The following is a 27,186-nucleotide window of genomic DNA, read 5'->3' on the forward strand; positions in this document are numbered from 1 at the left end:
TAGAAGGTAATCCTTCTCGCAAGAGATGTGCAAGAGTAGAGGGCACAGAGATCAGTAAAACCAAAAGTACAGCTCTGGAGACTGCGTTTTTGATATATGCTCTGTTTGCTAAGTGGAGCATTTGCTTTTTGGAGGACTTACACTTCTGAAGCAGTGCAGAAATTTAAAAAGAAATAAAATAAAAAAGGTCAGTTCACTAAAAAAAGGCACAAGTAGACTGCGGAGTTGACTGACAGCAGATGCGAGCTGCAGTGGTCCCCATTTCTGTGGACTACCAAAAGCAAGTGAGAAGCTGTTGTCACATAAATCCCAGCACTGGTAAAAGAGGTCTTCTCCAAGCCTGCCAGTGAGCAGAGCAGTGCAGCATCTCCCAGCACCTTGCTTGCACTGACCCTTTCTTCCCGCCTTAGCTGTGGGTAAACTCAGCTGATGGTTTCTAATGCTTTTTTTTTTTCCTCTAGTTTTTTGGTTTTTTCCTTACCTATTGGTTTTCTGCCAAAATTTTGTGAGTTTTCTTTTCCTTCCTTCCCTTTTCCCTGCCCCTTTCCTTGTCAAATTTCCTTTAATCATTTATCTTTCTGGTGCTTGCTCGGTGCTGAAAACCTGGCCCTCTGAAGCTGCAGAGAAATGCAGCTGGGCTGTGCCGGCCATCTTCTTGATGTCTTCCCTTTGCGCCTAACCCTCCCCTTTGGTTTTGCATCAGCTTTTCGGAGCAAAGGTTGGGTTTGCCCACGTAGTGTCTCATGCTTCGTTTCCTAGCGTGGCAAGGCTGGCCGTCTCTTGGTCCCCTCCGCTTGGTGAGTTGAGGGTGCCAGGTTGCAGAAGCGGAGCCGGGGCGAGGGCGTGAACCCTGCTAATGCAGCAAGAATAGCAAAGTGATGCCCAAATACTGTGCTTCTGCCCGCTGGCACAGTCGTTTTGGGGGGTTTTATCATACCGGTGTGACCATCGGTGTTGGTACCTGCAGATATCATAGCGATGCTCCTCACCTCTTTTCCTACTCCAGCTTGATGTCAAACAAATGTTGGGTGGGCAGAAGATGATCGTCTCCTTTAAGTCCAGGAGGATGTCTTCGCTCCGTCTCATCGCTCTCCCTCCTCTAGCAAAGTCACCGCTGGTTCCTCCCTCCCGTGCCCTGTACCCATCGCACCCAGGGGAGCAGGCTTCCCCTGGCACCCGCTGGCTGGCTCTTTGGGGCAGGAGACGTAGCTTTGCCTCCAGCTGAGGCTGGGAGCAGCTCTCCGCGTGGAGCCGACAAGGGGCTGTTCCCTCCTTCCGCTGGGTTTCAGCACTTTCCTGCCCGCTTTCTCCGTTTCGCTTCTTGTTTTGTGCTCTTTCGTTTCCTTTCCCCTGCACTCTTGGGGGTTTTTTTGCCTCTTGCTTATTTTATTTCTATTCCTTCACGTGTCATTCTTGTCTGGAAGCAGGACTCCTGCCATTGCCGCAACTCCTGGTGCAAATCAAACCCTGCTGGCGATATTTTCTCCCTGGCATCAGGGGAAGGTGGTCTCCTGTAACATGCACCTGATGATGTAGCCATTGGAGCGAAACACTGCTTCATGCAGTAGAAGTAGATGCTTCACCTTAAAAGTAAGCTGTATTTTATCAAAAGCAGCATTACAAAGTATGCTTTCAAGGCTGTTAAAGACCTTTCTGCCAACAGCCGGCAGGTTCTACCTGTTGCAGTAGGTCTAAGTGAGATTTAAACCAAATTATTATTTTTGTCTCCGGTCTGCTTGTTCTTAGGCTTTTTGAATAACTTTCTTCTTTGACTTCACTTGCAACTCACACTTCAAGGACTATGTTTTGGTTTGGGGTTTGTTTTTTTTTTTTTTTTTTTTCCCCTCCCCTTTGTTCTCAACTCCTACGTGTGCTGTAATCGGAGGAGAGATCTTGAGTCTATCAGCTGAGCCCGACAGCTGATGGCTATTCCAGCTAGGAAGGAAGCTTCTTACTGGCAGGCATGGGGAGGAGCGGTTACAGGGCTTTCTAACAAAATTACTTGATTTCCCCATCTGTGGTGTTTTCAAAAGTGAGATTGTGGAGTTGACCACCTCTACAAAGTGCTTGGACTTTGACAGCGGTGCCTAGCAAGAAGAAAAACGTTTCATGGGCTGAAGACTACCGTGGTGGTGGAGCCCGTTTCTTGCTAGCTAGTGCTTTTTGTCCGAGGTGCTACAGAAACTAGGCAAAATGCAAGGCAAAAATAGTATCTTTAGTGAACTACCTAAACAGTTAAATGGATTTTTTTGTTTGCGCATGTATTAAATGGCCTTTCAAAAGTAACATTAGGACTTGTTACCTGTGTACATCTCTCTGGGAACAAAAGTGTGTGTCTCTTGTTGAGAGCAACCACTTTCCCCCCCCTTTTTTTAATAGGAAAGTTGAGTTGGTCGCTATTACACCTCTGCTGTCGCTCTTTGTGAGACTCACATTGATGGCGCTGGGAGATGCATTGTAAAACCTGATAGTGTCTTTTGATCTAGCGTATGGGAAACATGTCTCTCTGCTTGTAAGGACCTGCGCTGCCGTGCAAGGACAGGAGCATGTTCTGCACATGCACTTAAGTCCTGAGGAGATCTGGAAACGCTTAGATTATTTTTTTTTTTAATTGCATTATACATACGTCCTGTTTGGATAGTCCCATTACTTCTTTTTTTGCTAGTTAAAAGTGAGTCTGAAGACTAGGCAGCTTCCCTCCCTGTTCTGTACATTAAAATGTTTAGCATTGCTTGCCTGTTCAGTGAGTAGTCAGGAGCAAGATTAGTTTCCTTTGTAATAGCTGAAATACACTGAAGGTGTTTGCACAGCAGTCAGAGTTTCAAAACTCTGTGGGAAATCACGAAGCTTCTTCCCTAAACACCGGAGCCTGTTGCAGCACCACAGTCTCGCCTACCAGCTCCTTCCTCGTCCTCCCCTCGCCTGCAGAAAGACAACATTTCTTAAATGATGTGGTTTTATAGGAATTAAGTCCATGCTTAGGATTAGTTGTTGCCACTAGCAGCAATTAGTATCTGAGCTAAGGCACATCTGTGTGATTTTTTTTTTTTTTTTTTTTTTTGAGTCTCTGGACCATTTATGCTTTTTAGTTAGTTATTAATTCACATACTGGTGGTAGAAAGCATTTTTCCGGGGGGGTGGGGCGGGACATGAGGTGAAAGAAGGCTCTCCCATAGCCTTGTGTATATCTGTTTCTAGGTGGAGGGTTCCTCCCTTTAAATACAGGCAACACTCATTTTTCTGCAGCCAAAATAACTCCTTACCCGTAGCACCTTGAGCAGGTCCCCACGGTGAGGGAGATGCTGCCTGAAAAGATACCAGTTGTGCTCGTCCCCCTCCGTTGGGCGCTTGCACTTGCTGAAAGCTGAAAGCTCAGCTCACCTCTGCTCGCTGCATTTCTTCCGCTGACATGTCCAAACACTCCCGCCTGGGTTTTTAAGCGCTTGGAAGGCAAGCTGGCTGTTTACGTGGTTTTACGAGTGGAAAGGTATGCCCCCAAGCTGATATAAGGTTACTAATGCTTCAAGTTGCAGCATATAGGGAAGCGTGTGCTTTGCCTCGAGTTGGGACGAAATGAGGTAAGGGGGGGGTGAATAGCTGGGTTCATGCCCCGGTAGCGAGCGACAGCCTGGGTGGCTCATCACGCGCGTCCTTCCTCCCCTGCAGCCCATCACCCAGCCTCTGGGCTGGGGTGCCAGGAGGGTACCACCAGGACGGTTGTTCATGGGGTCTTTATAAGATCTCTGAGGGTTTAGAAGAGAAGAGGTATCCAGGTGCTAATACTGGAGAGCTACTTTTTTTTTGTTTTCCAGAAATCAAAGGGGTGCCGTAAAGAGCTGCTGGAAAGCATCAGCAGAGCTGGCGAGTAGACTCGGCCGCTGCTGCAGGGCTTCTGGGTCTGGGGTTGCAGGTTATTTACGAACAGTCTGGTTCTTAAAAATTACGTAGAGACCTTAAAGTATCACCTGGGCTAATTCAAAGCACTCTCGGAGTTTTTTCAACTGTTAAACTTAGTTTTTCTTCAATAGCACAATTCCTGTAACGCTGGGACCTTTGCATCTCTCCATCGTTCGTCTGTACTGCGTGGGTGGCGGTGCGAGGACAGAAGTCCGGTGGCACGATGGGGAGATGAATGCCTAATTTTGTCTTAGATGCCCAGTGCAGTGGGGCAAGCTGAGAAATTCACCCTCCTCTGCTGCCAGGTTGGCTGTTGAAGAGCTGCCTGGGAGAGCATGTTGCTGAAAGTGCAGGCTAGACCTGCCTTCTACCATCTTCTCCATGGTTTTGGCAACGCAGCCACCTTATTTGATCACATTTCCTAAAACCCAAGGTGCCTGATTCCTTAGCGCTGATTTATTTTAGTTTTTATTTTTATTTTTTAATCTTTTATTAAAACCCCCGCTGCCTTGATGGGGATGGAGAGCCAGGCTACAGCCACTCTTGTTAGACCGCAGCATAAATCCCTGTATTTCAGAGCTTGTTACACTCCGTGTATTTAAAGTGTGTGTGTATAAATTACGGAAAAGCCACTGATACTTCAGCGGAGCATGCTTGCGCTTTTTTTTTTTAAATACTGGTGAAATTACAGCAAAAACTTTATCGCTGGAGATTTATAGTGCTGCCAACATAATTCATCTTTGACTGAAACTTGGCATGGGAGGTGTTAAGCTGGTTGCAGCCCGTCGTTGCTTTACATGTTGTTACTGGATGTATGCAGTTTGGTGGCTGTAAAGATAGAAAGGTTAGGAAACAGTATAGAGTTTTGTAAAATAGTCATTCCGATACTTAGCGTTTCTTGAACGACCTTGTGTTTTTAAAAAGGCATCTGATGTTTAGTTGAACTAGAGGAAAAACTTAGTGCAGAGCTTGTTTTCTGTGTTTAAAAACAAGAATAAAAGGCTGCAGTACAATTAAAACACTAGAGCTGCTTAAGAGAAAAATTTCCTGTTTTTTTTCTCTGGAAGTATTCAGCATTTTGGTATTGTAATACTGCATGAGAGCCCAAATGTTGAATGGCTGGAAAGTTATTAAGCAATGCTAGAGATGAGCTTCTGCTTGTTGTCCGAAGGAAGGGAAATGTAGAGAGTTAGCTAGCTTGGTTAAAAACAATAAATAAAATAAAAAATTAAAGGGGGAGTGATAGGGGAGGGGGAGAAAGGGACTAAATGCATTTTAAAGGTGCAGTTAAAAACCCAAACAGCATTATGTGTTATATAGACAAGGATAACTAGCAGATTTTTGTAGGAAAAACACATCAAAAACAACTGTAATTTTCCTGTATCTTGTCCACTTTAGTGACTTAGAGGTTGGTCCTGCTGAACTGTGGGACTTCTTGTGAAGCATCTACAGTCTCTGTACTTCTAAGGCACTGGTTATAAATATTGCAGACAAGCAGGCTGGTGTGGAGAGGAGCGGGAGGCGTACAGAGAGCACGGTCTCACAAGCGCAGTCAGGAAGTTCTAGAAATACCCTTTATAAACACTGCATCCTACAGGAAGAGCCTTAAAGCCCAAATAAACCATTTCCCCCCATGCCTATGTATACATAAACTCTACTGGTTTGGAAGATCTTATCAGGTCAATGATGTGCGTTTTTACAGTAGTTCCTAAAACAAGTTATATGATAAATATCAACTTTTTTTTTTTGAGCTGTTCGTCAGGTCTGTCTGTGCTTTTTATCAATTATTAAAAAGTCTGCGTCTCTCTCGCCCTTACCCAGAAGTCGTAAACCTTCCCGAGTCAGTTCGTCTGGGTAAGTGACCATTCTTGGTTAAAATCCTTCCAAATGCAGTTGCGCAGCTTGGTGCGGACGGGCAAAGGCAGAAGGAGAGTGGGTGATTTTATCCGTTCGACTTGATGTCTGTGTGTGGAGGGGTCTTCCCCCACTTAAAAGTTGTGCTTATATGTATGTGGTATGTGTAGAAATGATTAACAGGCAGCAGATAAAGGGGAGGCAGAAACAGGCTTATTTTCATGCCTTGGATTGAACTCCGAAAGAGTTCGTTGGTCCTGGGATTGCAATGGCCGTCTTGCATGATGCTGGGTTGGACGATATTAAAATATGTGTGCTTGCAGTACAGTGATGTTTTTACCCAACTTCTCTCCTGTGTTTGCACGTTAAAAATCTTCTTGCTTCTCTCCCAGTTTTATTATTAGGTCCCAGAAATGCTTGTGTACCCAGACACCAAGATCTATCTGGGGTCTCCCAGTTCCTGGGTGTGGAGCTAGCGGTTGGTGTGCCTGTTGTCCTCAGTTGTGCCGATCCTCCCCCGGTGAGCGGTTAAGAAGCCCTTTGAAATTACAGTCTATGAATGAAAAAAAATTACGGCTTAACGAAGTCTGCCGCCAACCACTCATTTGGTTTGGTTCTGCATGCACACCTTTCAACAAGATCCCTGAAATAAATTTCTAGGGTGTGCAGAAAAGCCCCCCCCTCCACCCCAAACCCTCATAAGCAACAAAAAAGACTGTTCCCTAAAGTTAGTAGCCACATGGATTATTTTAGAAATGGTAATCATAAAGATCTATAAATTAAAACACAAAAAGCCCTGTCTGAGGCATTTTTAGTTTGGATGTGAGGGTTTGTCTATGTAGCACCAAAATTCTGCGGTGCTTGGTGCCTCTGCATCTGTGTACCTCTATATTTTCTTGTTCAGGAAAGCTTAGGTGAATTGCAAACTGGGTTAATTTGTTGATATAATTTGCTGTTCTGTACAAGTCATTAAAAAATATTTCCAGCAGCTTTGTTGCTCGTGGGGCTGTTTGGGTGATTTTTTTTTTTCGTCCTTCCCTTTACTATATCTCTAAGGAAGGGTGGGCTACCTTTATCAGAGTATTGGTGGAATAGCTTCCCCAACCTTTCATAAGGTCGAATAAAAAAACAAACACTCCTCCTTATGGGAAGGAAGGGATGGGGAAAGAAGGGTGTTTGTGTACACTTTCCCATTCATGTTTTAAAAAGAAAATATATAAACTTCTGGAGTTGGTGCCGCATAACTCATGCAATTATAGGAGTTGAGAGTTGGAAGCTTAAATTGCTTTCTCAGCGCTGACTTAAAGAAACAAAACTGAAGGGGACTAGCAGTGAGCAGGAGAGCACTTGCTGCTTTGGTTTTGCCTCTGTTAGATGAAATGCACTCCAAGTTCTGCAGTGATTTAAGCAATAAAATCACTTGGGGCTTTTGCAAATCAGTTCTCTTTGGATTACAAATGTGTCTAAGGTGTGTGTGTTGATTTGGGGTAAGATGATACAGAGGAAAATGTGTCCTTTGATCCAGCACTTAAATTTTGAGATGTCAGTAAAATGCATACCTTTTGTGCAAACTTTGAATCAAGAAAAAACAGTTAAATATTACTAGACTATTGCACTCTTCTGCTTCCTCTCTGCTGCAGGAATAGGAGGAATAATTTTTCACAAGACCATTTACCAGGTTGTGGTTCTACATGAGTCTGGTACCCTTCTGAAAATACCTGACTGCAAGTAGTACTTCACTATACACGTTTTAAGAAGGAAAAAGTTGCTCTGATTTCTGTGCTTGGCATATGAATGGTAGATGTGGGACTAGAAATGAGCATCCCCGGTTGGACCTTCTCCAGATGATCATCCACCTTGGCTCACCGTTGGTGAGCCCCGGCTACCTACTCTATGGTATAGACATTTAAAGCAGCCGGGTGCCGTGTTTGTCCAACAGTAGAGCAACCCCTGCCCTGTAAGCAAGGGTGGAAAAACCCAGCTCCTTTGTGAGGGACTTCTGGATCTGTTGTCTCTGACCAGTCGTCTGTGGAACAGTTGCAGACAATGTATAACATATGCTGTTTGTTGCAATTAATGCTATAAAGGACTCATTCAATGGACTTCCAGGGATCTAGCTGAAAACTACTACTGGTGGTTGCAGGGAACATGCCTGTGGCTGGAAGAGGTTGTCTCTTCAGATGGTTAACGTTAGCTGGCCTTCAGCTATGAACGGAGCATCAAAGAGAAATCCTTCACATCCTCTCTCATCTTTTTATGAAAGTGACACTCCAAATATTAGGATGCTTTAAAAAATACTCGGTAAATAGCTGCCAACGTTGCTTTTGAGTATGGTTAGTACTGGATTTTTTTGCAGTCTATATGGAAGTAAACATCCCTGCGTGTAATGGGAGCAGTGGGGAGAGAAGGGAAGGATGGGATGGCAGAGAAATTTGTTGACTTAAGTGATGATGCGTCAGCAGAAAAAGTACTAATTTTTTTTTGTACTGATTCATTCCAGTTTGTGGTTTTATAAACTGCCACGACATGAACCTGGGCGAGCTGGGTCACCCCTTGCTACAAGGGGCACAGGAAGGTGGTGACTGTGTTTTTCTTAGACCAGTAGAAGTGCATCTTCTTTGTGTTTGCAGACAGTGTCTTCCAGTGTCAGATGGTGTGTGTCTTCCTTGGCTTATCATTCAGAGGTGCGTTTCTTGTCAGGTACAGAGCACCTGGCTTTTTTCTTATCCATTAAGCCTAGTATCACGTCTTACTTTCTGGATTCTGGCAGAGTGCAGATGCCCAGCAGCGTGGCAGGGTAGCAGGGGATGTGCTTTTGGCTTCAACCCCAGCTGCTGGTTCAAGCGTGTGTGCCGTAGGTTCATCCTCATTGCCTTGCTTGCTCGATGTCACCCAGATGCATGATGCCAGTGCAGCTTCAAGTGACTCCAGAGGTACAATGACAGCAATTGTATGAATTTGCTTGGCAGCGCTGAGTTGCCGTGATGTTTGCAGATGAAAACCCAATTCTGCTTTCTTCTGTGAAGCGGTGGGAAGCACAAGGTCACGCTGAGCCCGTGTTTGCAAAATAGCCCAAGAGAGGGGGTGCTTTGGGTTTTGCAAGCTCTTTAATTGCAAGAGGCTCCTAAGAACTAATACCCAACTGCTCTTTTAAGCTGTCAGTTCCCTAGGTGGAAGGAATAAATGCTCAGCCCGTTTCCTCTACTTCTGCATGTGACTTTTGTCAGCGAGAAACTACTGCTGCTCCCTGAACTTCTGAGTAAAACCAGCTCCTCAGGACAGAAAAGGGAAACTCCTTGAGAGCACTCACCAGCGTTGAAATGCACCATATAAAAGCACGTTTGTACATTTTGTTACGCGGAGGAATTCCTGGCCGTAGCCAGCCTTAAGTAAATAGCCAGGGAGAGGTGACTGAAGCATGACGGATGGCTGTGGTTGGTGAGGAAAGGAGCGCGGCATGGAAGTCCGCGGTGCAAAGCAAATGATAAAGGGAACCGTGCCACGTTTTACAGAAGTGGTGTTGTGTTAGGAGAAAACTGTCCGGTGCTTTAAGCTATGCTCAAGGTCTCTTGCAACAAGTACAGAAGATGCAGAAAGGTTTTCTTCAATCCATAGGTAAATTTTCCTGTTATGTTATGCGTTTCAAGACACTTGAAAATGGTAAGTCTTCATCAATGAGAGGAAGTAATCCATTGGGGTGTTTTGCTAGTTTGATGTTTAGCTTCAAATTCTGAACAGAAAGAACCTCCGGAAGTTTAAAATCCTTTTGTAGAGGATGCATAATATAACGTCCAGGAAGGTCCTACTTATAGATTGCCTGAGCTGCCCTTGCAGCTCCCTACGTTGGTGAGATGGCAGAAAACCAAGCAGGGTTTTCCTTGGATGGCTCCAATAGGAATGTGCCTGGTTGAGCACCTGGTTCAGGCATCTCTTGCTGTATAATTCATAAAGGGCATTTAGAAACTCTCTTGACAGCAAAGGTAAATTTTTAAAACCCAGAAAAAACTTAAGACTGGAGAGAGGGGAAAATGTGGCTCATTGGAAGGCGCTGCGTTGCAGGGAACGTGAATGCTGCTGTGCAAGAGTTTCTTTGCTTAATTGAATAAAAGAGGTTGAAAGGATTGTGCATGTTCACAGCTTGTGCACATTCTTGCTGTTTTATATTTAACTTCTTCTGAAAACTGTAGACCTTAAATATGGGGAAGGAAATACCTAAAAGGCTAAAACCCAGTCTCTGTATATTCATTTTGATTTGGAACATCTCAAATACAGGAACTCTTTTTGCAGGGATGTGGCTTTGTCATTCATGATCTAATTAAAATGCTAAATATACTAACCTCTTTTGTGCTTAAGGGAGATATTTGCTTCTGTATGTGGTAACTTCCTTCTGCAGGATAGCCTTAATTTTGTCAAGAGTGCCTTGTTGTAAAGGTCAGAAGACGGTTACCATCTTCCCTCCGATCAAATGTGTGCAGGCAGGCATGGAAAAAGTCTCTCTGAGATTGGTCTTTGTGGTTTTTTGTACAAAAACACACACTGACCTGGCACGGGAATATGTAAGCTTGCAAGAAACCTGTTTATATAAGAAGATATTTCCAATGTGTTTAGTGACTGGGAGGTAGCTTGAAGATACAGTCTCCTGCCCGAGCACAGCCAGTAGCCTTAGTGAGGCCATGCCTTCGGTCGTGACGGCTCGAGGATGAGGTTTGCAATGGGCTCCCTCAGTGTCTCAGTGCAGACATGCATGGTGGCTTCAAGGTTTTGGTGGCTTCAAGGTTTTGGTGGCTTCAAGGTTTTGGTGGCTTCAAGGTTTTGGTGGCTTCAAGCATTGTGCAGGCTTTCTCCCCACGTTGCGTAGCACAGCACTCTTGGCTTGGCACGTTGTCTATGGCTGTAGCTCCAGTTTTGTGAATGTTTTTTGCCATTTAGTGCTCCTCTGCATTATGGATCATGCATAAATTAGTCTGCCCATCTCATGGAGCAGGATTGTGGCAGAGTGGATTTTTACTTTATTTTTATTTCTTTAGCTAGGCAGTGTGCTGAACGTGTTCTTCCTTTTGGCTAAAATTAAACCTTCTCCCCACCCCAAGCTGCTCTCCCACCCTTGAACTTCTACTACGCGAGGCATGAGAGACATGCAGAGCACACCGTAGGTTGGCACGATGTGTCAATTAACTATTAAATTCTTTAGCCTGGGATATGACCTAATTAAGCTTGAAGAGCATGCTTGCCCCAGGTGAATAGAAAGCCTGCCCAAACAAGCATTGGGGCACCGAGCAAAAATTACTCTGTATCAAAGGAAAAGCTTAATTTTAGCCCTACAAATCTAAACGGGATGTAGCACCTTCAGCAGCCTGTGGATGTGGGTTATTGCGTTGCCAGCTATTAGCAGGTTAAAGTTAATAAAATCTACTATTTGGAAATGGCATGGGCACTGCCAGGCTCCTAAGAGCCGTCCGTGCCCATTTCACAGCAGCGTTTCAAGAAAGCAAGCGAGGAGCCACTTTGAGCTCGCAATGCTGCTTGCTTGGCAGAGGGTCACAAGGAAGTCCCGAGTGCTATCCAGGAGCGGGATTTTTGGAATAGTCCCCGTACCATCCTCCATACTGGCAACAGCTGGTCATCATAGGCATGATGGGCGTCTGGGGTCCCTGGCACCAGAGCCCAGCCTTCCCTGTTGCTACCTTGGTTGGCAGGAGAGTCCACCGCCTGTAAGTGCCATGGAAATTTTTAAAGCTGCTTGATTTTTTTTATTATTACTTTTTATTGTATTTCTGGTGTCATTGGCATGCATCTCTGACTTGCTGAAGTACCCATGGACCTCAAACACTGGTTGATTTAATGGATAAGGCAAAAAACAACCCGTGCAGCCAGGGCAGTGCTGCAAGAAGCCATGAGATGCCCCAGAAGAAGAGATGTCCGACGCTTTCAGCATTAACTGGCTTGCAGCTGTCCTTGTGCACTGCGTGCTCTGTAACCAGGCCTGCCAAAGCTTGGAAGGTTGCTTCAGACAAGGCACTCGTCATTTTATTGTGCTTTTTTGTTACTTCATACTATTTTTATATGCTTTGAAGAAAAGGACTTGAAGAGCCAATCTATGATTTCTGAAAGTATCTCTTGGGTATTGGCAGACGATGGAGAAAAATAGACTGTTGTCTTTTGCTAGTTGGATCACACTTGATGAACTGCCTTAATGGCAGGAGTCAAAGTTTAGTATTTTTGTGGAAGTATTGTCCAGGTTTTTTTGGTAGCTCATTCCTTCGTCTTAGTCTAGAGCAACGCAGGGGTGAAGCCAGAATATCTGGATGTCGTTTCAGGGCTGAAATGACATTTCTGGGTGACATTTCAGGGTGCAAAGGTAACCTTGGCGAGTGCTGTATATGGGTGCAGCTTCTCACTGCCGCCTCAAATACTTAATTAGCTGGAGAGTGTGAAGTTTAACAGTGCTCTTGATAGTAATTTCCTAGAAGCCAGTGCTCAAGGGCTCCGTCTGTGTCTGTTATTATTATTCCAATTTCTGCTTGTAATTGATGCGAGTTGTTTAATTACCAATACCATCAGTTAACGCGAGGAGCTACGACGTGGTGTAAAACATTTCGTTGCGCAAAACCCTGGTACGCTAACGTGGGAGCATGGGAGACAAAAAAAAAAAATTAGAAAAGATTGACAGCTGGTCTACTTGGATGTGCAGCAGTTCAGCAGGATTTTAGTGTAAGTAATCACTTGAAAACGGAGTGTGAATTGGCATAAGGCAGGTACCCACCAGCTAGCCTGGCTGGCTCAGGTGGGCTTTTGAGTACAGACCTTTGCTTGTTCCTCATCGTCGGGGAGCATGTTGACACTCTATGCCACTGTAGCAGTATCAGCATTTCTCTAAACAGGAATAATTTGTGTGAACTGAAATTTTAAATTGTTTCAGAGTCAGATCTTTGCTTCTCTGATTTTACTGCAATTTAATTGACCATACTGTTGTTATAGTTGGTCGCTGTCCTGGTTGATATGTACAAAACCAGAAAACGTGGCTTGGTATATTCTGTGTCAGACAAATAGCAAATGCTTAATATTTGATACAATATATAGATATTTATATATTTATACAAATGTTCCATGCAGTAAGCATACAAATAGCATCCTGGTCTTCATTGCAGTTGTGGTAGAGGTCAAATCCCAGTGGAAAGCTGGTTTGAGAGTATTGCGCTTGCCTTTTTTTAATGTAGAACATTTCCCCCCCATAGTTAACTAACATCTGCTAACTAACGTGGAAATTTAATTATATTTCCAAAGCGATGAATGCCCTAGTTCAAAGGAATCGCTTCCAGTAGACAAAAATAATTCAACCATATATGGTACTAAAGAGCGAAGTGATGAGAACATATTAGAAGCATAAATATTTAAACCTTTTCTTCAGGTTAAGTTAAACTTAATTTCGGTACTGATGGCTTTCCATGCTCTGGGAATTTTGCAGGCAGATGTGAGCTTAGTTCAGCTCTTAGGGTGGCATTCAGTACATGTGCGTAGCATTGGTTGCAGTGGGAATGATCTAAATTTCTTGCAGGCTTTTGCAAGAAGGAGGTGGAGGAGTTACTTCAAAAAGTTCCTGAATGAGGACAAATTGATGTGGTGTCCCTGGCCCCTACTCTCCCCACATCCTTTAATAGCAGAAGAGCCCTGGGCAGCGCTGTGCCTCAGCGTGACTCACTTAAGTAAGATAACTTACGTATGAGACATGACACGAGTGCGAGGGCTCCTTGTGATGCCACCGTGAGCTAGCACAAGACGTTTCTGAGGTGGAAGAAAAGGTTAGTGCCTCTGGACAAAGCGGTGGTGTCTGTTCAGCTTTGGTGACTTGCGATGGTCCGAAAATCGTTGTGCCACCAAGTCGCTGCAGAAGCAGTGGTTGGCTTCAGCACGTCCTCGCTGCATCCTTGGAGGGACTGTAATTCACGGCGGTGGTAGTTTTATTTTCATTTGAACAAAAACCAAGGCAGGAGAGTCCAGAACAGCTTTTCTTGATGGTTTCTCTTTGTGGCAAAATCCTTCATTTCCAACAAGTACTACCTTAATATTGAGTATTACAGTAAATATACCGAAATACATGTCTGGAGGGAGCGCCTTCGTCCTGTGGCTGTGGGGGGAAATGGAGCAGCAAAATAACTTGGTTTATTGGTATCACCTACAGAACACTGTCCACGCAACGACGGCCCTTTCAGTGACTTGTAATGACTTCAAATGAGGTGAAAACCGAATAACAATGTTGGCTAGGGAGGCAGCTAATCTGTAATGTGCAGGATGGCCTCCCCGGACTGACAGCTCGGGGGACCTGGATGAGGAAACTCTCTGCAGCTGCTTTTGTATAGAGAATAGTGTGACCTGCAGATGGAGGCTTTTGCCGGTATCTTAAGCTTCAGAAAAACAAATATTCCCTCAAAATAACATAAAAAAAATAAACTTCCACTTCTTCCTGTTTTTATAGTTTGCTTATTTCCTCAGTGTCATGGTTTTGTCTCCAGTACTGTAGATTATTAATCTTCAGAGGATCAGGACCTTCATAGAAGTATTTCCTGTACATGTTTATCTGTCTCTTTAACAAATTAGTATCTACTTGTTCTCTTCTGAATTTTCCTGCAAATAATAGGAAACTCTCCCTCAGTAATAAGGCTGTTTGCTAGGACAAATATCTAGATGAATCACTGCCAGGGGTTAAAGTACCTTTTGTATGACTTAGTCGATGGCATCCTTTAGGACATCTGCAAGTAGCCCCAAATTCCAGAGGTCACTGTCTTTGTGTTGGTTTTGGCGAAGCATTGTTTCAGCTAAACTTCATTTATTTGGTTGTAAGTGCATCTGGAGGTCTCCTGTCCAAGTGTTACCTAGACTCCTAGAAGAGGGATGCTGCTATGTCTCTAAAGCTTGTTGCGAGATGGCCATGAATTTCCACCTAATTTATTAGCAAGGTGAGAGTTGGCTGTTAGTCAACAGAGAAGTGCCTGTTTTCTACGTCCAACTCTTGCATTGCCTTGTTGTAACAGGATGGAGGCAATCTTTTCAGCCACTACGCTACTAACTTTTGTTACTTTTAGCTAATCTCAGCTCAATTTTTAAATACATGCATTAAATATGGGCTTTTAAATATATTCCTCCTAAAACGTGCGTGCATGCGTGTGGTGGATGGGTACTCAACACCCAAGTTCTCGATGGGCTCGTTACAGCCTGAGCACATCTGGACAGGCTGAAGCAAGGATGCAGTTTCTCCCTTCTACCTCAAAACTGATGGTATGCATCATCCATGCATCTCCAAGGGAGAGCGCTGGATTGGGCCGAGTAGCTGGCTTTCCACCTTGGCTTTCTATTTCGGATGGAGCTGTCATCATCCAACACTGTCACTGAATCCACTGAAGCTGGGTCTGTTACACCACCCACAACTCAATGCTCGTGCTTGCACTGCCTCGGGTTTCTGCAGCACGCACTGGATTGCATTGATATCCACAGCGCCTTCACAGTGTTGGCCTGGTGGCTTCCCCAGGGCTGTCCCCATGGTGGAGGAAACATGGGTTGGGCACCTGCCTCATCGTGGTGCTAACATTAACAAAAAGGCATCCCAGGACAAAGAAGCAGCTTGTGGGTCCTTCAAGGCATAACCTTTTGAATTGCCCCTTGCCCCACCTCGCAAATTAATATTGGAAATAGCACTTGATCAGACTCAGAAAGGCCTGGGGGGGGATGATTTTTTTTTTTTCAGACAACTTATGATTTCCCATCACAGTGCGAATTGTTTAGCAAAGCTTGTATTCAACTTGCTTTTGGACAATGCATGCGTATTTCTCTCCCTTAGCACGCCGAAACGCCATCGCTGTTTTCTCTGAATATTAATTTCTAGCAGACAACAAGGCCTTGCAGGGCAGTCTTGGCACATCGCGCTTCCGCCGCCGTCTTGTCTGGGAGCCAAAACATCCCACTGGAGTGCTGGGCGCAGAGCTGCCCTCCCTTTGCACGAATGCAACGGAGACCCATCTTCAGACCAAGGCTCTTGCTTTTTTCTGAAATTTCTCTTGCTCCAAGATATTAGTGGACATAGAGGCAGAGGCAGGTAAATCCTAAGCAAGGAAGGCAGAGACTCATAATATAACTGGATGAAACCGCCTTAAGGAAAAAGAAAACCAAGTTCGTAGATGGGGTGTCGAAAGATTAAGCATGCACCTCCTGTCAATTTTGTGTCCTTGGTAAACAGGAATTAAAACCCTAGTTAAATCTGAGTTTAAGGGGAGAGGAAAAAAAAAAAGCTGTTTTGGATTGAGATAAACACTTGCGGTTCCATTATCATCTGCTGAACATGCGTAAAGTGGTTGTAACACAGCTTGAGACAGTGAAAAACAAGTGAGAAGTTGGGGAAAAAAATCAGGGTATGTTTTCTTCCTCCCTTCTAGACATTATCTTAATAATTTGTTGGAGGTGGGCAACGAATAGTATAGACAAGGCTTTGCCCAAAGATGAAAGGTAAATGCTTTCTTCTCACAGATCTTCAAGACGATAATGTCGCTTTTCTTCAGTATTCATTTTTTGATGTTTTTAAACAGAGTGTTGTGGCCAGTTAAATGAAGAGACTTGCATAAGCTGTTACTAGATATTTTCTAAGCTTAGCAGGTTTTTTTGGTTTTGTGTGGGGCATTGATGTTCTGGTATTCTGCAATAAACCAAGAAGATTTGAGATTGCAGCTCCGAGCTGATACCGAGTGCACCAAAAACTCTGACGGGAACAGGATGAGAAGCTCCTTCACCATCTTTGCTGCTAAAAGGAAAGACCATGGGAGGCTTCAGTCACCTTCAGATATGCCAGAGGACTCTGGCTGTCCCTAGGCAGACGTACCCAAAGCTTAACCTTTTTGGAAGGAATTGGCATGAAAACACAAATGTGCACCGTGTTGAACAACTCATCCTTACCAGTCAGAATGAGAATATAGAATGACCCCGAGGTGATCTCCTCGATTGACTTCTCTGCCATATGTGAACAAAATCGCTCTTGCCAGTGATGTATTCAGCAGGCACTTCACACCACCCGTTATCTTCTAGCATTTAGAAGATCTGCCTATTCAAACGGCGCGCAGGAAATACAGGCCGTTAAATGCAAGTGACGCTTTTGTGACCGGGCGAAGGACTGTGGTAGGAAGAGAGGCATGCAACTGCCTGCAGCTTGAGGAAACGCCTGTTTGTTTGTGCTTTTTCCAAAGCCCTTCGGCCTTGCAAGGGAAGCAACGGCAGAGATGTAAACAGGAAAGCTGGCTGCAGGGAGAACAAAGTAGAGGTTGGGAGATGCGCACAGTTGGCTGGAGGAAGCCGAAGGTATTGGTGAGAAATCTCTGGCTGCTCTAGGACTTAAATAATAACATCAGAAAGCTGAATAATAGTTAATGCTGGATGTCCTGATACAGGGCAGGCATGGCGAAGCTTACAGTACTCTATGCAGGAAGGGAAACCTGCCCCAATACAATTTCTGTGCTCTGAAAGAGGCAGACTGCGAAGATCCCTATCCTAAATGAACAACAAAATAATTCCCACACTACTAAAACTGAAAGCAGAATCCTAAGCATTAACCATCTTCCTCTAAGTCTATAAAATAGCAGCTTGTTCCCAAGAGCACTGGAAAGAGCTGGACAAGGTACATTTTAAGGACAAGATAATGTTTTACTAACACTTGCAGAAGAAGCAGAGTGATCTTGAAAATTTAAGTTGGTTAGCTTAAGTCAGTCCCCAGCAAAACAAGGTGCAGTCGACAGGAGGTGCAGTCGACGTTAGCTTGAGTGTATGAACTTGGAGCTGGTCAACACAGTTTTATGGAAGTTTTCAATGGATTTAGAAACGTAGGTGGATAAAGGTTATCGTATCGTGGTGCTTGCCTCTTGGTCTGCTGTGTCTTGCTGCCTTTGCACGTGCTTTTAGCATGGAGTATTGAGTCCTGGCATGAGGGCTTTGCGAAAGGTAGCGCCAAGCCTCAGAAAGAGCAGCAAAGATGATTTGAAATCTAGAAAGAAGAAATTGGAGAAGACAATAAACTGAATGTACGTGGTCTGGGGTACGCATAATTAGTCTGAGAGTACTTGCATGGGAAAAATTTTTATCCTACAGAAAAGGAAAGCAAAGATGCAGTGGTTCGAAGTTAAAAGATGATTCACACTTTAAAAGTATTTTTTTTTTTTTTTAGGGATGTTGTGGATTCTTCATCACTTGAGCTCTTTTGCAGGTAAACTGGAGTAAAGTATCTGTTAGACTAAGCAGTCTAGATTAAAGCTGAAATGAAACAAGGGTTTGATTTAGGAACAACCAGCCAAGTCAAGCTCTTCAACCTGTGTTATGAGCGATCGGTTTTCTCAGGAGGTCAGAGGTATGCATCCATTTGTGGCAGTGATTGATCTTCGCTCGTAGTGGCAAGGAGCTCTTTGGACGGACGACTTGAAAGAAGCAGTTGAGCTCTGCCATCTGGCTAGTCTAGGAGATATTGATACCGGTGCAAGAAAAACACAAATTCAGATGCAAACCATGGAGAGGCAGGACATCAAAAGCATCTCTCCTTTGAGCTAGGTATTTAAGTGCGAAAAAAGGGAGGAGGAAGGTCTTGGGTTTTCACTAGCCTTTTTTTTTTTTTTTTTGCCAGTTTTTTTTTATCAAGAAAATGAAAATTTGCAGCCTGCCCTGTGATGATTGAGTCCGTGTCACACGAGTAAAGCGAAGTACAGGGTTATATTTCCTGGAGTATATTACAGCTGTTTGTCCAGGTATCAATTAGGAGCTATGGAGGAAGGGTTCAATTAGAAGAAAAGCACACGAGGCTTTTCCGGTGTGGAGGAGCTCGGTACATGTAATTTGTGGAACCTCTTTGCTGGGCATGGATGTTTATTTGGAGTCAAGTTAAGACGCTCTTGGCGGCTTTCCTTTGATCTGTCTGCAGGAAAATTAAATCCACATGGCCTCCACCCAGAACCTTTCTGCATCCTGGATGGAAATACTCATCTATGCTGGGGTTGTTTTTTATTGTCATCCATATGTACAAAGGTCCATTCATCTATGGGAATGACGTGTCTGTCCAAGGCCTAAGCTTTAAAACACCTAGAAAAGAAAAATGGGTGTTGCAAGCTGTCAGTCACCTGGAGATGGACTTTTTAAACCAATATATGAAGAGGTGCCTTGGTTTGCACACTTTGGAATGGCAAAGAAATGCTGCCTCCAACTTGCCACACTCATTTAGCGTCTCTGTAATTTATAAATAGGTTGTGCCTTCGCTAGGACCGGGGATCGTACTATATGTAATGATCTGGTGCCAAAGGGATGCCTGTGCTAGTCCGGCTGGGACGATGGCCTCCCAGCCTGGGCCCTGAGCTGCAAAGCAATTGCTGCCGGGTGTTAACGGCAAGATTCTCCCACCGTGCTGGTGGCTTGCAGCTTGCTGGAGCCAACTGCAAAAAGAAAAAGGGATGGATCCTCTCTGTTTTGGATCAGATGATATCTACAAGAGATTAAATACTGCAGCTTTCCTCTTTCCTTAGTTTTACTGGAGTACTCGGGGTGCATTTGTGTTAGGAAAGCATCGTGATCAGTGATGCTTAACATCTGGGTGAAGTCTATGTTGAGAAATGCATAAGCAGAATCGAGCTGTGCCGTGACCAGAACTGCTCCTGCATGGGCTTTTATGGACCATCTATCCCCCAGCAGACTCCTCCAACTGCTGAAGCGCTATTCAGCTGTACTTTTAATAATACCTTGCTTTTGTGCTGGCAGAGGCATGCAGCATGGCAGAGCCTTACTCCAGTTTCATGGAAAATAGGGAAAGCATGGTAAGGGTAGGTAGGGAGGAGCATTTCAGTGCTCCTGAATATTCAGCAGCCCCAAGCACATCATAAAAAGTTTGAAGTCATTCCTAAGGATCAGCTTTTCTACCCGTTTCCCTACTTCCAGCTCTTCTCTACAACACGACTTGAATGAACGCTGTTTTCAAGATAACTTTGTGGGCAACAAGGACAGCATGAATGAAATGGGTGTCTCTGAAGTGCTGGACAAAAAAGCTACACTGACCATGTCTATAAAGTCTTTTGTTTGGTTTTTGGTTTTTTGTTTGTTTGTTATTTTAAATTAAAACAAAAATGGAGAAAAGCAACCTTCTTTACCCCCCACAAGGCACAGTAAGCAATGTTTAGGCAGGAAATCTTGAATGCTACACCTAAGGTAGGTTGTCTGGTGTTCGCAGATGATGAGACATTACAAGTTTCGGAGTGTCCTATACGGACCTGGGGCTGCAGATACTCGGAAGCCTACACTGCACCGAAATTATGTGCTGAAACATCTTTTTGCCTGGTTCACAAGCTGTCAGGGCTTGGTCCTGTGCGCTGTGTTAATGTTGTGCTGCAGAAGTTCAGCCCATTAATATGACTGGCATTAACGAGGTGACTGAATTTCATTCTCTTAATCATAAAGACTCCAGCAGCTACAGTGAAAATGGGCTCCTCTTGCTCCAACCACAGTCTCGGCTCTTTGAACCATGCTTGTAGTTGGCTGGAAGGCAGCGGAAAGCAGATCCACTGCCTTGTTGGCTCTCCAGTTGCAATGTTTACTTTAGATTTCTAATAGCAAAACCCTGTAGCAGCGTGCATCCCGCTGGCAACTGGGGAAAATGTTCATGTATTAGAGCAGCTGCTCACCAGTCCAAGCTAGGAAATGCACAAAAGCTTTGGAGGATATTTCACTGTAGCGCCAAGCTAGTAGGGATGGGTGTGCTAAGGTGTACTGGACAGGGCGGTATTTAAGGGGAAAAATAATAATAATAATAACAAAAAAAGTGCAGCAGCATTGCCAACCCTGGAGCTGAGGTTTGTTAGCTTAGCCTTAAGTTTAAAGAACATTTGCAAAAGCGAGAACACAACCAGTGATTCAGTTGATTTTCACACGCAGAGTGTTTCTCCCTACCTGCCCCTGATCCTGGCACGCCAGCAAACAGGCGACTCTGCAGGAAATACCCAAGTCCTGGCTCAACCCAGCCACGGGAGCTGAGAGCTACCCTGCGGCAGCTGCGAAATTGTGTTAGCGTTACAGCGTGATGGCTTTTCCGTGTAAACCTGTCTTTTGATGTGTAATGCTGGAGTCGTGTTTGTTAATGCTGCTTCTCCGTAAGTTGCCTCGTGTCAGTGCTCAGTCCCGACTCTCGCCGTGTGCTGTGCTTTGAGTTTCTAAGAGGACCAGTGGCAGGCTGGTCTGTGGAGCAGTGGGAAGGCAAGAAAACAGGGAAGCTTTGGGGAGATGTAACCGCTGAAGCTGTTGTTTCAAAAACATTATTACAACACAGCTTATTGAAAGATAGTTTTGTCTTACACTAGGAGGCTAATTTCATCTTCCCCCATCCCTTGAGAGAAAAACTTTAGAAACTGGACTTGCAGCAAAAAAGGCCAGGCGTCTTTCTTTATTTTTTCTGGCTGATGTTGCTTTGGACTTGTGTGCTGACTTCTTGGTGGAGACAGCTGAGGACAGAGCTGATGGGCGCTGTGTTAAGCATTTGAGGGTAAAAGCAGTGCTGCTGCAGAGCTTGAAGAGGAAAGCAAGGCAGCAAATCCTGGCGCATCTGGGTAGGACGAGTTGTGGACTGGGGATGTGCAATTAAAATTTAAAAAAAAAAAGTACTTTTTTTTTAAATTACTTGGATAGCATGATGCTCTGACTGGCTAATGAGTTACCCAGTGGTCACAATTGCATTTCTTCCAAAATGGAGTACCCTTTGCCCATTAAATTAAGGACCTTTTTATGTTGTATATTGAAATAGGGTAAACGCAGCTGTCACTTGATCCCACTATAACAAACTTAAAATGCTGCCTGTTGCCTTCAGCGTGGCTTTGGACTGTAGCTTGATTTCATTGTCATGACAAAATCCAGCCAAGCTGCAAGTAGGTGCCTGCAGCTACACCTGCACATGTGCTTGCTGGATGCTGAAGAGAAGCAGCAAACAAATGCTTCTGTCCTGGCGACTCAGGTTGTCCTCAGCATCCTCTGTGCAGCCTGGTGTCTATGCACGGAAGCTGGGTTCAAACCTTGGTGGTCTCAAGCTCGGTGTTTCCGTGGTCCAAGCTTGAAGTTTTCAAGAGCATGTGTGATTTTAGATTATTATGTCTGCAAAATGGAGATGCAGCTTTCCTAAAGGATGCTTTCAGGCAGCGTCACCTCGGCCACTGCTCTCTGTCCAGGGAAAAAGGGATTTTTGCCCCAAATCAAGGTTAAAACGGTTTGGATTTAAGGAAGGCAGAAGCAGCTGAGCCTGGAAACACTTAAATTAGCTTTCTTTCCCCCCTCCTGCCTAATCATCAGTGTAGATTAGTTCAGAAACCGGGCACGTATTTTTAGAAGCTGCTTTCAGAGCCCCAATGTCACAATTTTTATTCTTGTCATTGGTGCCGAGGCAGTTCTTGAGCAACATTTCTGCTTTAAAAAAATGAGAGGGCATTTAGGGATGATCATATAACTTTGGGGGACGCACACACTGGCTGAGCGAGTAGTTAAAGTGGTTATGAAAGTTTTTGAGCAGCAAGGAAGCGCTTGAGGCCAACTGCCCGAAACGAAGCTCGTGCATAGGGATGTTGCTGTGTTGGCACTTTGGTTGCGTGGGCTGCCTGCAAAGGTGTGGTATACAAGGACCTATAGCTGATACTCATAAATACCAACTTGTTGCAAACTGAAAGTATTTAAAGTCCTGTTAAAAGCTGCGATGGAGACAGGCACATCGGGAGGCTGAGTGCTTCCCCCAAGCCTGTTGAGTTGTTTGGACCCTTGGTCCCAGCGCTGCGTTAGCAGCTTTTGGAGAATAAAGTGCAGCCGGGGTTACCGGAGGAGATGACGCCTGCTTTCAACTTTGGACCTGTTTGCAGACCTGGGTGAGCGGGTGACGCGCCCGCAGGTCTGGTGCAACCTCTCGGCAGCGCGTTTGCTCAGTCAGCCACTGCTAAACGCCCCCGTTATTAGTTTATGGTGGTTGTATCGTAATTATTTTATTTTTTTTCCAGCCTGTAACCGGGGTGGGGAAGCAAGGATCTTTGGTCGGTGCGTGTGCTTGTGCTCTCCGAGCCCGGGAGGATGTTGCGAATGAGTAATGGTCCGGCCGGGGCTGTAATATGCAGAATACCTCTGGGATGACTCACCCGGTACAATGCAGCACATCCCTCAAGGAGACTGAATCACGCATGGGGGGAAGCCGCTCGCTCGGCAGCAGCCAGCTGGGACGTGGGGCAGCCAACGCCGATCGGGAGGCTGGAAGTGGCAATGATGGTAAAACAGAGCAATCGGGGTGTAAAATGTAGAGGAAATGGCATCCCCCAGCAGGTATGTGTGTGTGCTCTCGCTGTGTATAATTTCATGTTTTTTACTCTTGGCTTTTTTTCCTCCGCCTCCCCCCATCTGCCCCCACAGCCCTTCTCAATCTTTTCTAAATCAGCATATAATTTATTAGAGAATATGTATGACTACTTCTGTGAAACACAGGCTTTCTTTTATGGTTACATATAAATTTTTTTCAGAAGTAATGGTTTAACGTGCACCCTCTCTTAAATACCGAGAGGAAAATAGATGCTGCCTGGGAAGCTGCTTCCCTTGATGCTCCTCTCCATGGACACTTTTTGGGGTGGGGGTGGGGGTTAAAGAGAGGTGGAAGGCAAACTCAATGTGCATGCTGGTTTTCATGTAGTTAAGAATGTCTTTTATTCTGTTTTTTTAAAATGCATTTACCTGGCAAAAGATAAAAACATTTTAGATTTAGACCGCAGTTATCCTGCTTATTCCCTCCCCTCTCCTCTGAAATAGATTCAGCTGGAATTGAGTCACAGAATTTTTTTTTATATTTGCAAAATATTGTCTAGCCTTTGTAGTTGTATCGTACGTGTCACAGAGGATGTTTACAGGGGGATAAATATAGTTGCATTCTGCACTCATCAAAATGGAGGAGAATGGGGGAAAATGCAAATTGCGTAGGGTGAGCAAGGGGTTTTAGCGTTGGGTTTTTTCCTTTTCTTTGTAAACTTTGAATTTTTCAGAAATATTGTGTATGCATATACATAATAATTTATTTTTATGTTCCGGAGTAGTATTGATTCTGTAGCTGAAGGTAAGCACGCCTTGTGTTATTTTCACTCGCACTGTAATATGGCTGTGTTAGGACGGGTAGCACTTAATCTGCAAAACGTGATGTTATATGGGAGTAATGGGATACCTCGTCTGGCCAGCGCGTTTGTTGTCATCATGGGCATCACAGCAGTCTACGACGTGACAGCAAAAACTCATTGGATGGGGAAGAGGGTCATGTGGAAATAGCGTCGTCTTGTGAATTGAATAGATTTCTCCATTACATTCCTCTGTAATTTTTGGCAAGCGGTATCAAATCTCTAGTTTCACTTTACAAAATAAAGAGGGTGATAAAACTTAGAAGGGTGGAATACAGTTGCTGTGCTTGTTAGTTTCCTTATTTTTGCTAAATATCACCATTCGTTAGCTAACATAGGATAACAGTAACAGAGTGTTTATGGTCAGTATATGTTAGAAAAAAATTAGGGTAGAACTTGGTTGTGGCTTTTTTTCAGGGGAGATCAATTCAGGATGCAGATCTCATGCAACTACCTGTTTGTCTGGCTAAGCTTTTATGCAATTTTTGCTTATCTTGCATGTGATATAAAACAAATACCATCTGTCATGCAATAACAACTTCCTTTCTCATTACAGTAAATGATAGTACTAATTAGCTTTCCTTGAAATCTGTTAGTATTTTGTACCTTTGCACGAAAACAGGAGGACTCGAGTGTGCAAGTCTTGCCTGTACTGCATGCCGGCTTCATGAGCTGCAGGGTAAATTATTTTAACACGTGATCTTATTAAACTGATTTTTTTTGTTTTGCTGCTCCTTAGAACTTTCCAAGACATACTGACACGTGCAGCTATAAAGATTTATTGCAGAATTGATCCATTAAACAATTTTGAAGAAAAGTTTTTTAGGTTTTGGTTTGGGTTTGGTTTTTTTTTTTTTTTTTTTTAAAATAAACACCAAACCTGTAATTTACAATCACTGACAAAGCAGCCACCGGGCAAAGCTGCGAGGAGGCTGGTCCTGAGGTAATTCAGTTCTCCAGTGAGAAGGAGGTTCACTGTGATTTTTTTTTGAAGAGGTTTTATTAAAAGGTTGCTCATTAAAAGTTTTGTTATTAGCATGCATCTCAGTGGTATGGTGGCTGTCTTTTAGAAAAAAATAATTTTGGGGGTATCTTTGTAACAACTTTTGCTGTGGGCTTCAATAGCTGTAGCAGGGTTTCAACAATATATTACATAGATGCTTCAATACCGCCGCAAGTAGTAAATTAGTCTGCCCCAATGCAGTTAGACTTTATAGTTTGCGTAGTAAGCTAACTTCTGGGGATAGCCCCTAAAATCCGTGCGCTTGAGCTGCATCAGTGGCTCTTTGCTTGCCCGTCAGCATGTTTGCAAGCCTGCTTTTTTCCCTAAAAAGCAGCTTGCCGGTTCGTTTGGGGTTTTGCCGATGTGTACGGCACTTTGTGGGGATCGCTGGGCAAGCCTGGCGCAGGAGGAGAGGTTCTGCTGGCCGAAAAAACGGGTTTAGCTCATGCAGGGCTAAAACACCCAACGCTGCAGCTGTGTGAATAGCAGTGGTGTTACCCTGCCTGCGCCAAACCCTGCTGGTTTTTAACACCAGATCCGTAAGGAGTGAGGGCCAAGGGCCCCATCTGCAGCAGAAAATTGCTCTCATCCCCTAGTTTGGTTCATCCAGATTAGTTGGGACGTCGCATTGTAGAAGTGCGCTGCGAGAGTTACTCTCACAGCAGAAGCTGATGCTTTTGTGTGTGTCATTTAAAAAAAATTTTATAAAATTTTTCTCCTTTGGTTTTTTTTATATAAAAATGAATATATATATAAAAGAACATTTTCATATCTACATTATATGTTGTGTATGTGTATTTTTATATATAATGTATATAAACATATGTTTAAAAAATGAGTTTTCCATGTACTTCCTGGAAGGATCTGAAATAATTACGGGATTATGAAATCCCATTCAAACAAATAGGATAGAGCTGTTTCTCGTAAACTCAATAAAATCAACCATAAATGTTTAACAAACATTTTGGTGAAAGGGTTCCTTTGTTCGTCATTGCCTCGGCATTCAAGGGAGATGTGGAGGCGGGTGGCTGGATTGTTGCAGGTGTCTTGATTTTTTTGAGAAGTCCTTTTCCTTCTGAAAAAACAAACAAACAAAACTGCTATTAATCTTTCCTACGGAGGATTTTCGAATGGGCTGCAGCGCTGGAAGCAAACCCAGGCTTGCTGGGCACTGGCCATGGAGGACGTGGCCCCTCTTTATTCTGCCTTTGAGGCTGCTCTAGACCCAGAAAGGCATCAAGGAACAAAAAGTAAAATCAAAAGGTGGTACTTTGGGTTTGCTCCAGCCTCCTGGAGCTGTGTTCCTTGCATGAGGCCATGTGTCGTATAGGAAGACAAGCTTTTGAGGGCTGAAGGCGCTTGAGCCTTCGAGCATCCCTGCCACATCCAGGACTCTCACAGTCCATTGGAGTGATCACCCTGCTGGGTTGGGTTTTCTTGCTGCACACAAGATTTTGGGCAGCACTCAGCCAGCAGGAAAATCCCCAGCATTGAATAACCTTCGTGCAAAGCTACTCTTCTGGAGTTCTTTATGGGATGTGCAGGTAGGACTGTGCGTGTCTTATAACTTACCAGCAGTGATTTCCAAATCTTGCATGAGCGCTTCCTTTGGGGCATGATTTTCCTCTTCCACCTTCTGCGCTGCTGCGGCTAACGGTGTTCTTGGAATTAATTTTTTTTTTTTCCCTTTTTTTCCCCTGAAATGGTTAGCATACAAGCTGAACACACACTGCCAAACTCGGTTCAGCAGCCAGGCATGAACTGGGGAGTTGGAAGAGAAAACTCTTTTCCGTTTTCAGAGGGAAGCTGGGAGGAAATGCTAAATGCCAACAAAGTTTTCTCATTTTGTTGAGACAGACAGAAATGTCCTGAAATTGAGCTTGTAAGGTTAATATCAGTTTAAGATGAAGTGCCCCAGGACAGACATATTGCAGGACTTGGCCAGCATCTCTGGAGCGAGGCATGTGGAGATTGAACTGTCTTGTATTTACTCTGACCGGGTGGAAACCAAAATTTCCCAGATGCCTTTTTATTCTGGCAATATTGGATTTGAAAGACAGAAAAATACAGATTGCAAATTTGTTATACTAGAGATGGGTTACAGATACAGTGGTTCTGTGTTCCTGGTATGATGCAGAGGTGAGGGCAAGGAAAACTTTTGGGAGGTTTTCCATGGTTTTCTACAGGCTCTATTTTACCGTTGGATCTGACCAGAAGGGTGCAGGTGGCTTTTTTTCGTGCTGATATTTAATGAAA

At 44.2% G+C, this 27,186-nt stretch overlaps 1 protein-coding gene across 2 annotated transcripts in view; it reads left to right on the forward strand.

Annotated features, from left to right (window-relative positions):
* SPRED2 (sprouty related EVH1 domain containing 2) overlaps positions 1–27,186 on the forward strand; it is a 63,470-nt gene that overhangs the window by 4,941 nt on the left and 31,343 nt on the right. The window contains exon 1 of one of the 2 annotated variants that reach the window (XM_050894917.1): positions 23,078–23,094. The exons of the other annotated variant lie outside the window; for it this stretch is intronic. Coding sequence (XP_050750874.1) covers positions 23,078–23,094 — 17 coding nt within the window. Of the gene's footprint in view, positions 1–23,077; positions 23,095–27,186 lie in introns of those variants that run through there. 2 annotated transcript variants of the gene reach the window in all.

The sequence above is a fragment of the Gymnogyps californianus genome, chromosome 3 (genome assembly GCF_018139145.2).
Source record: "Gymnogyps californianus isolate 813 chromosome 3, ASM1813914v2, whole genome shotgun sequence".
Lineage (NCBI taxonomy): Eukaryota > Metazoa > Chordata > Aves > Accipitriformes > Cathartidae > Gymnogyps > Gymnogyps californianus.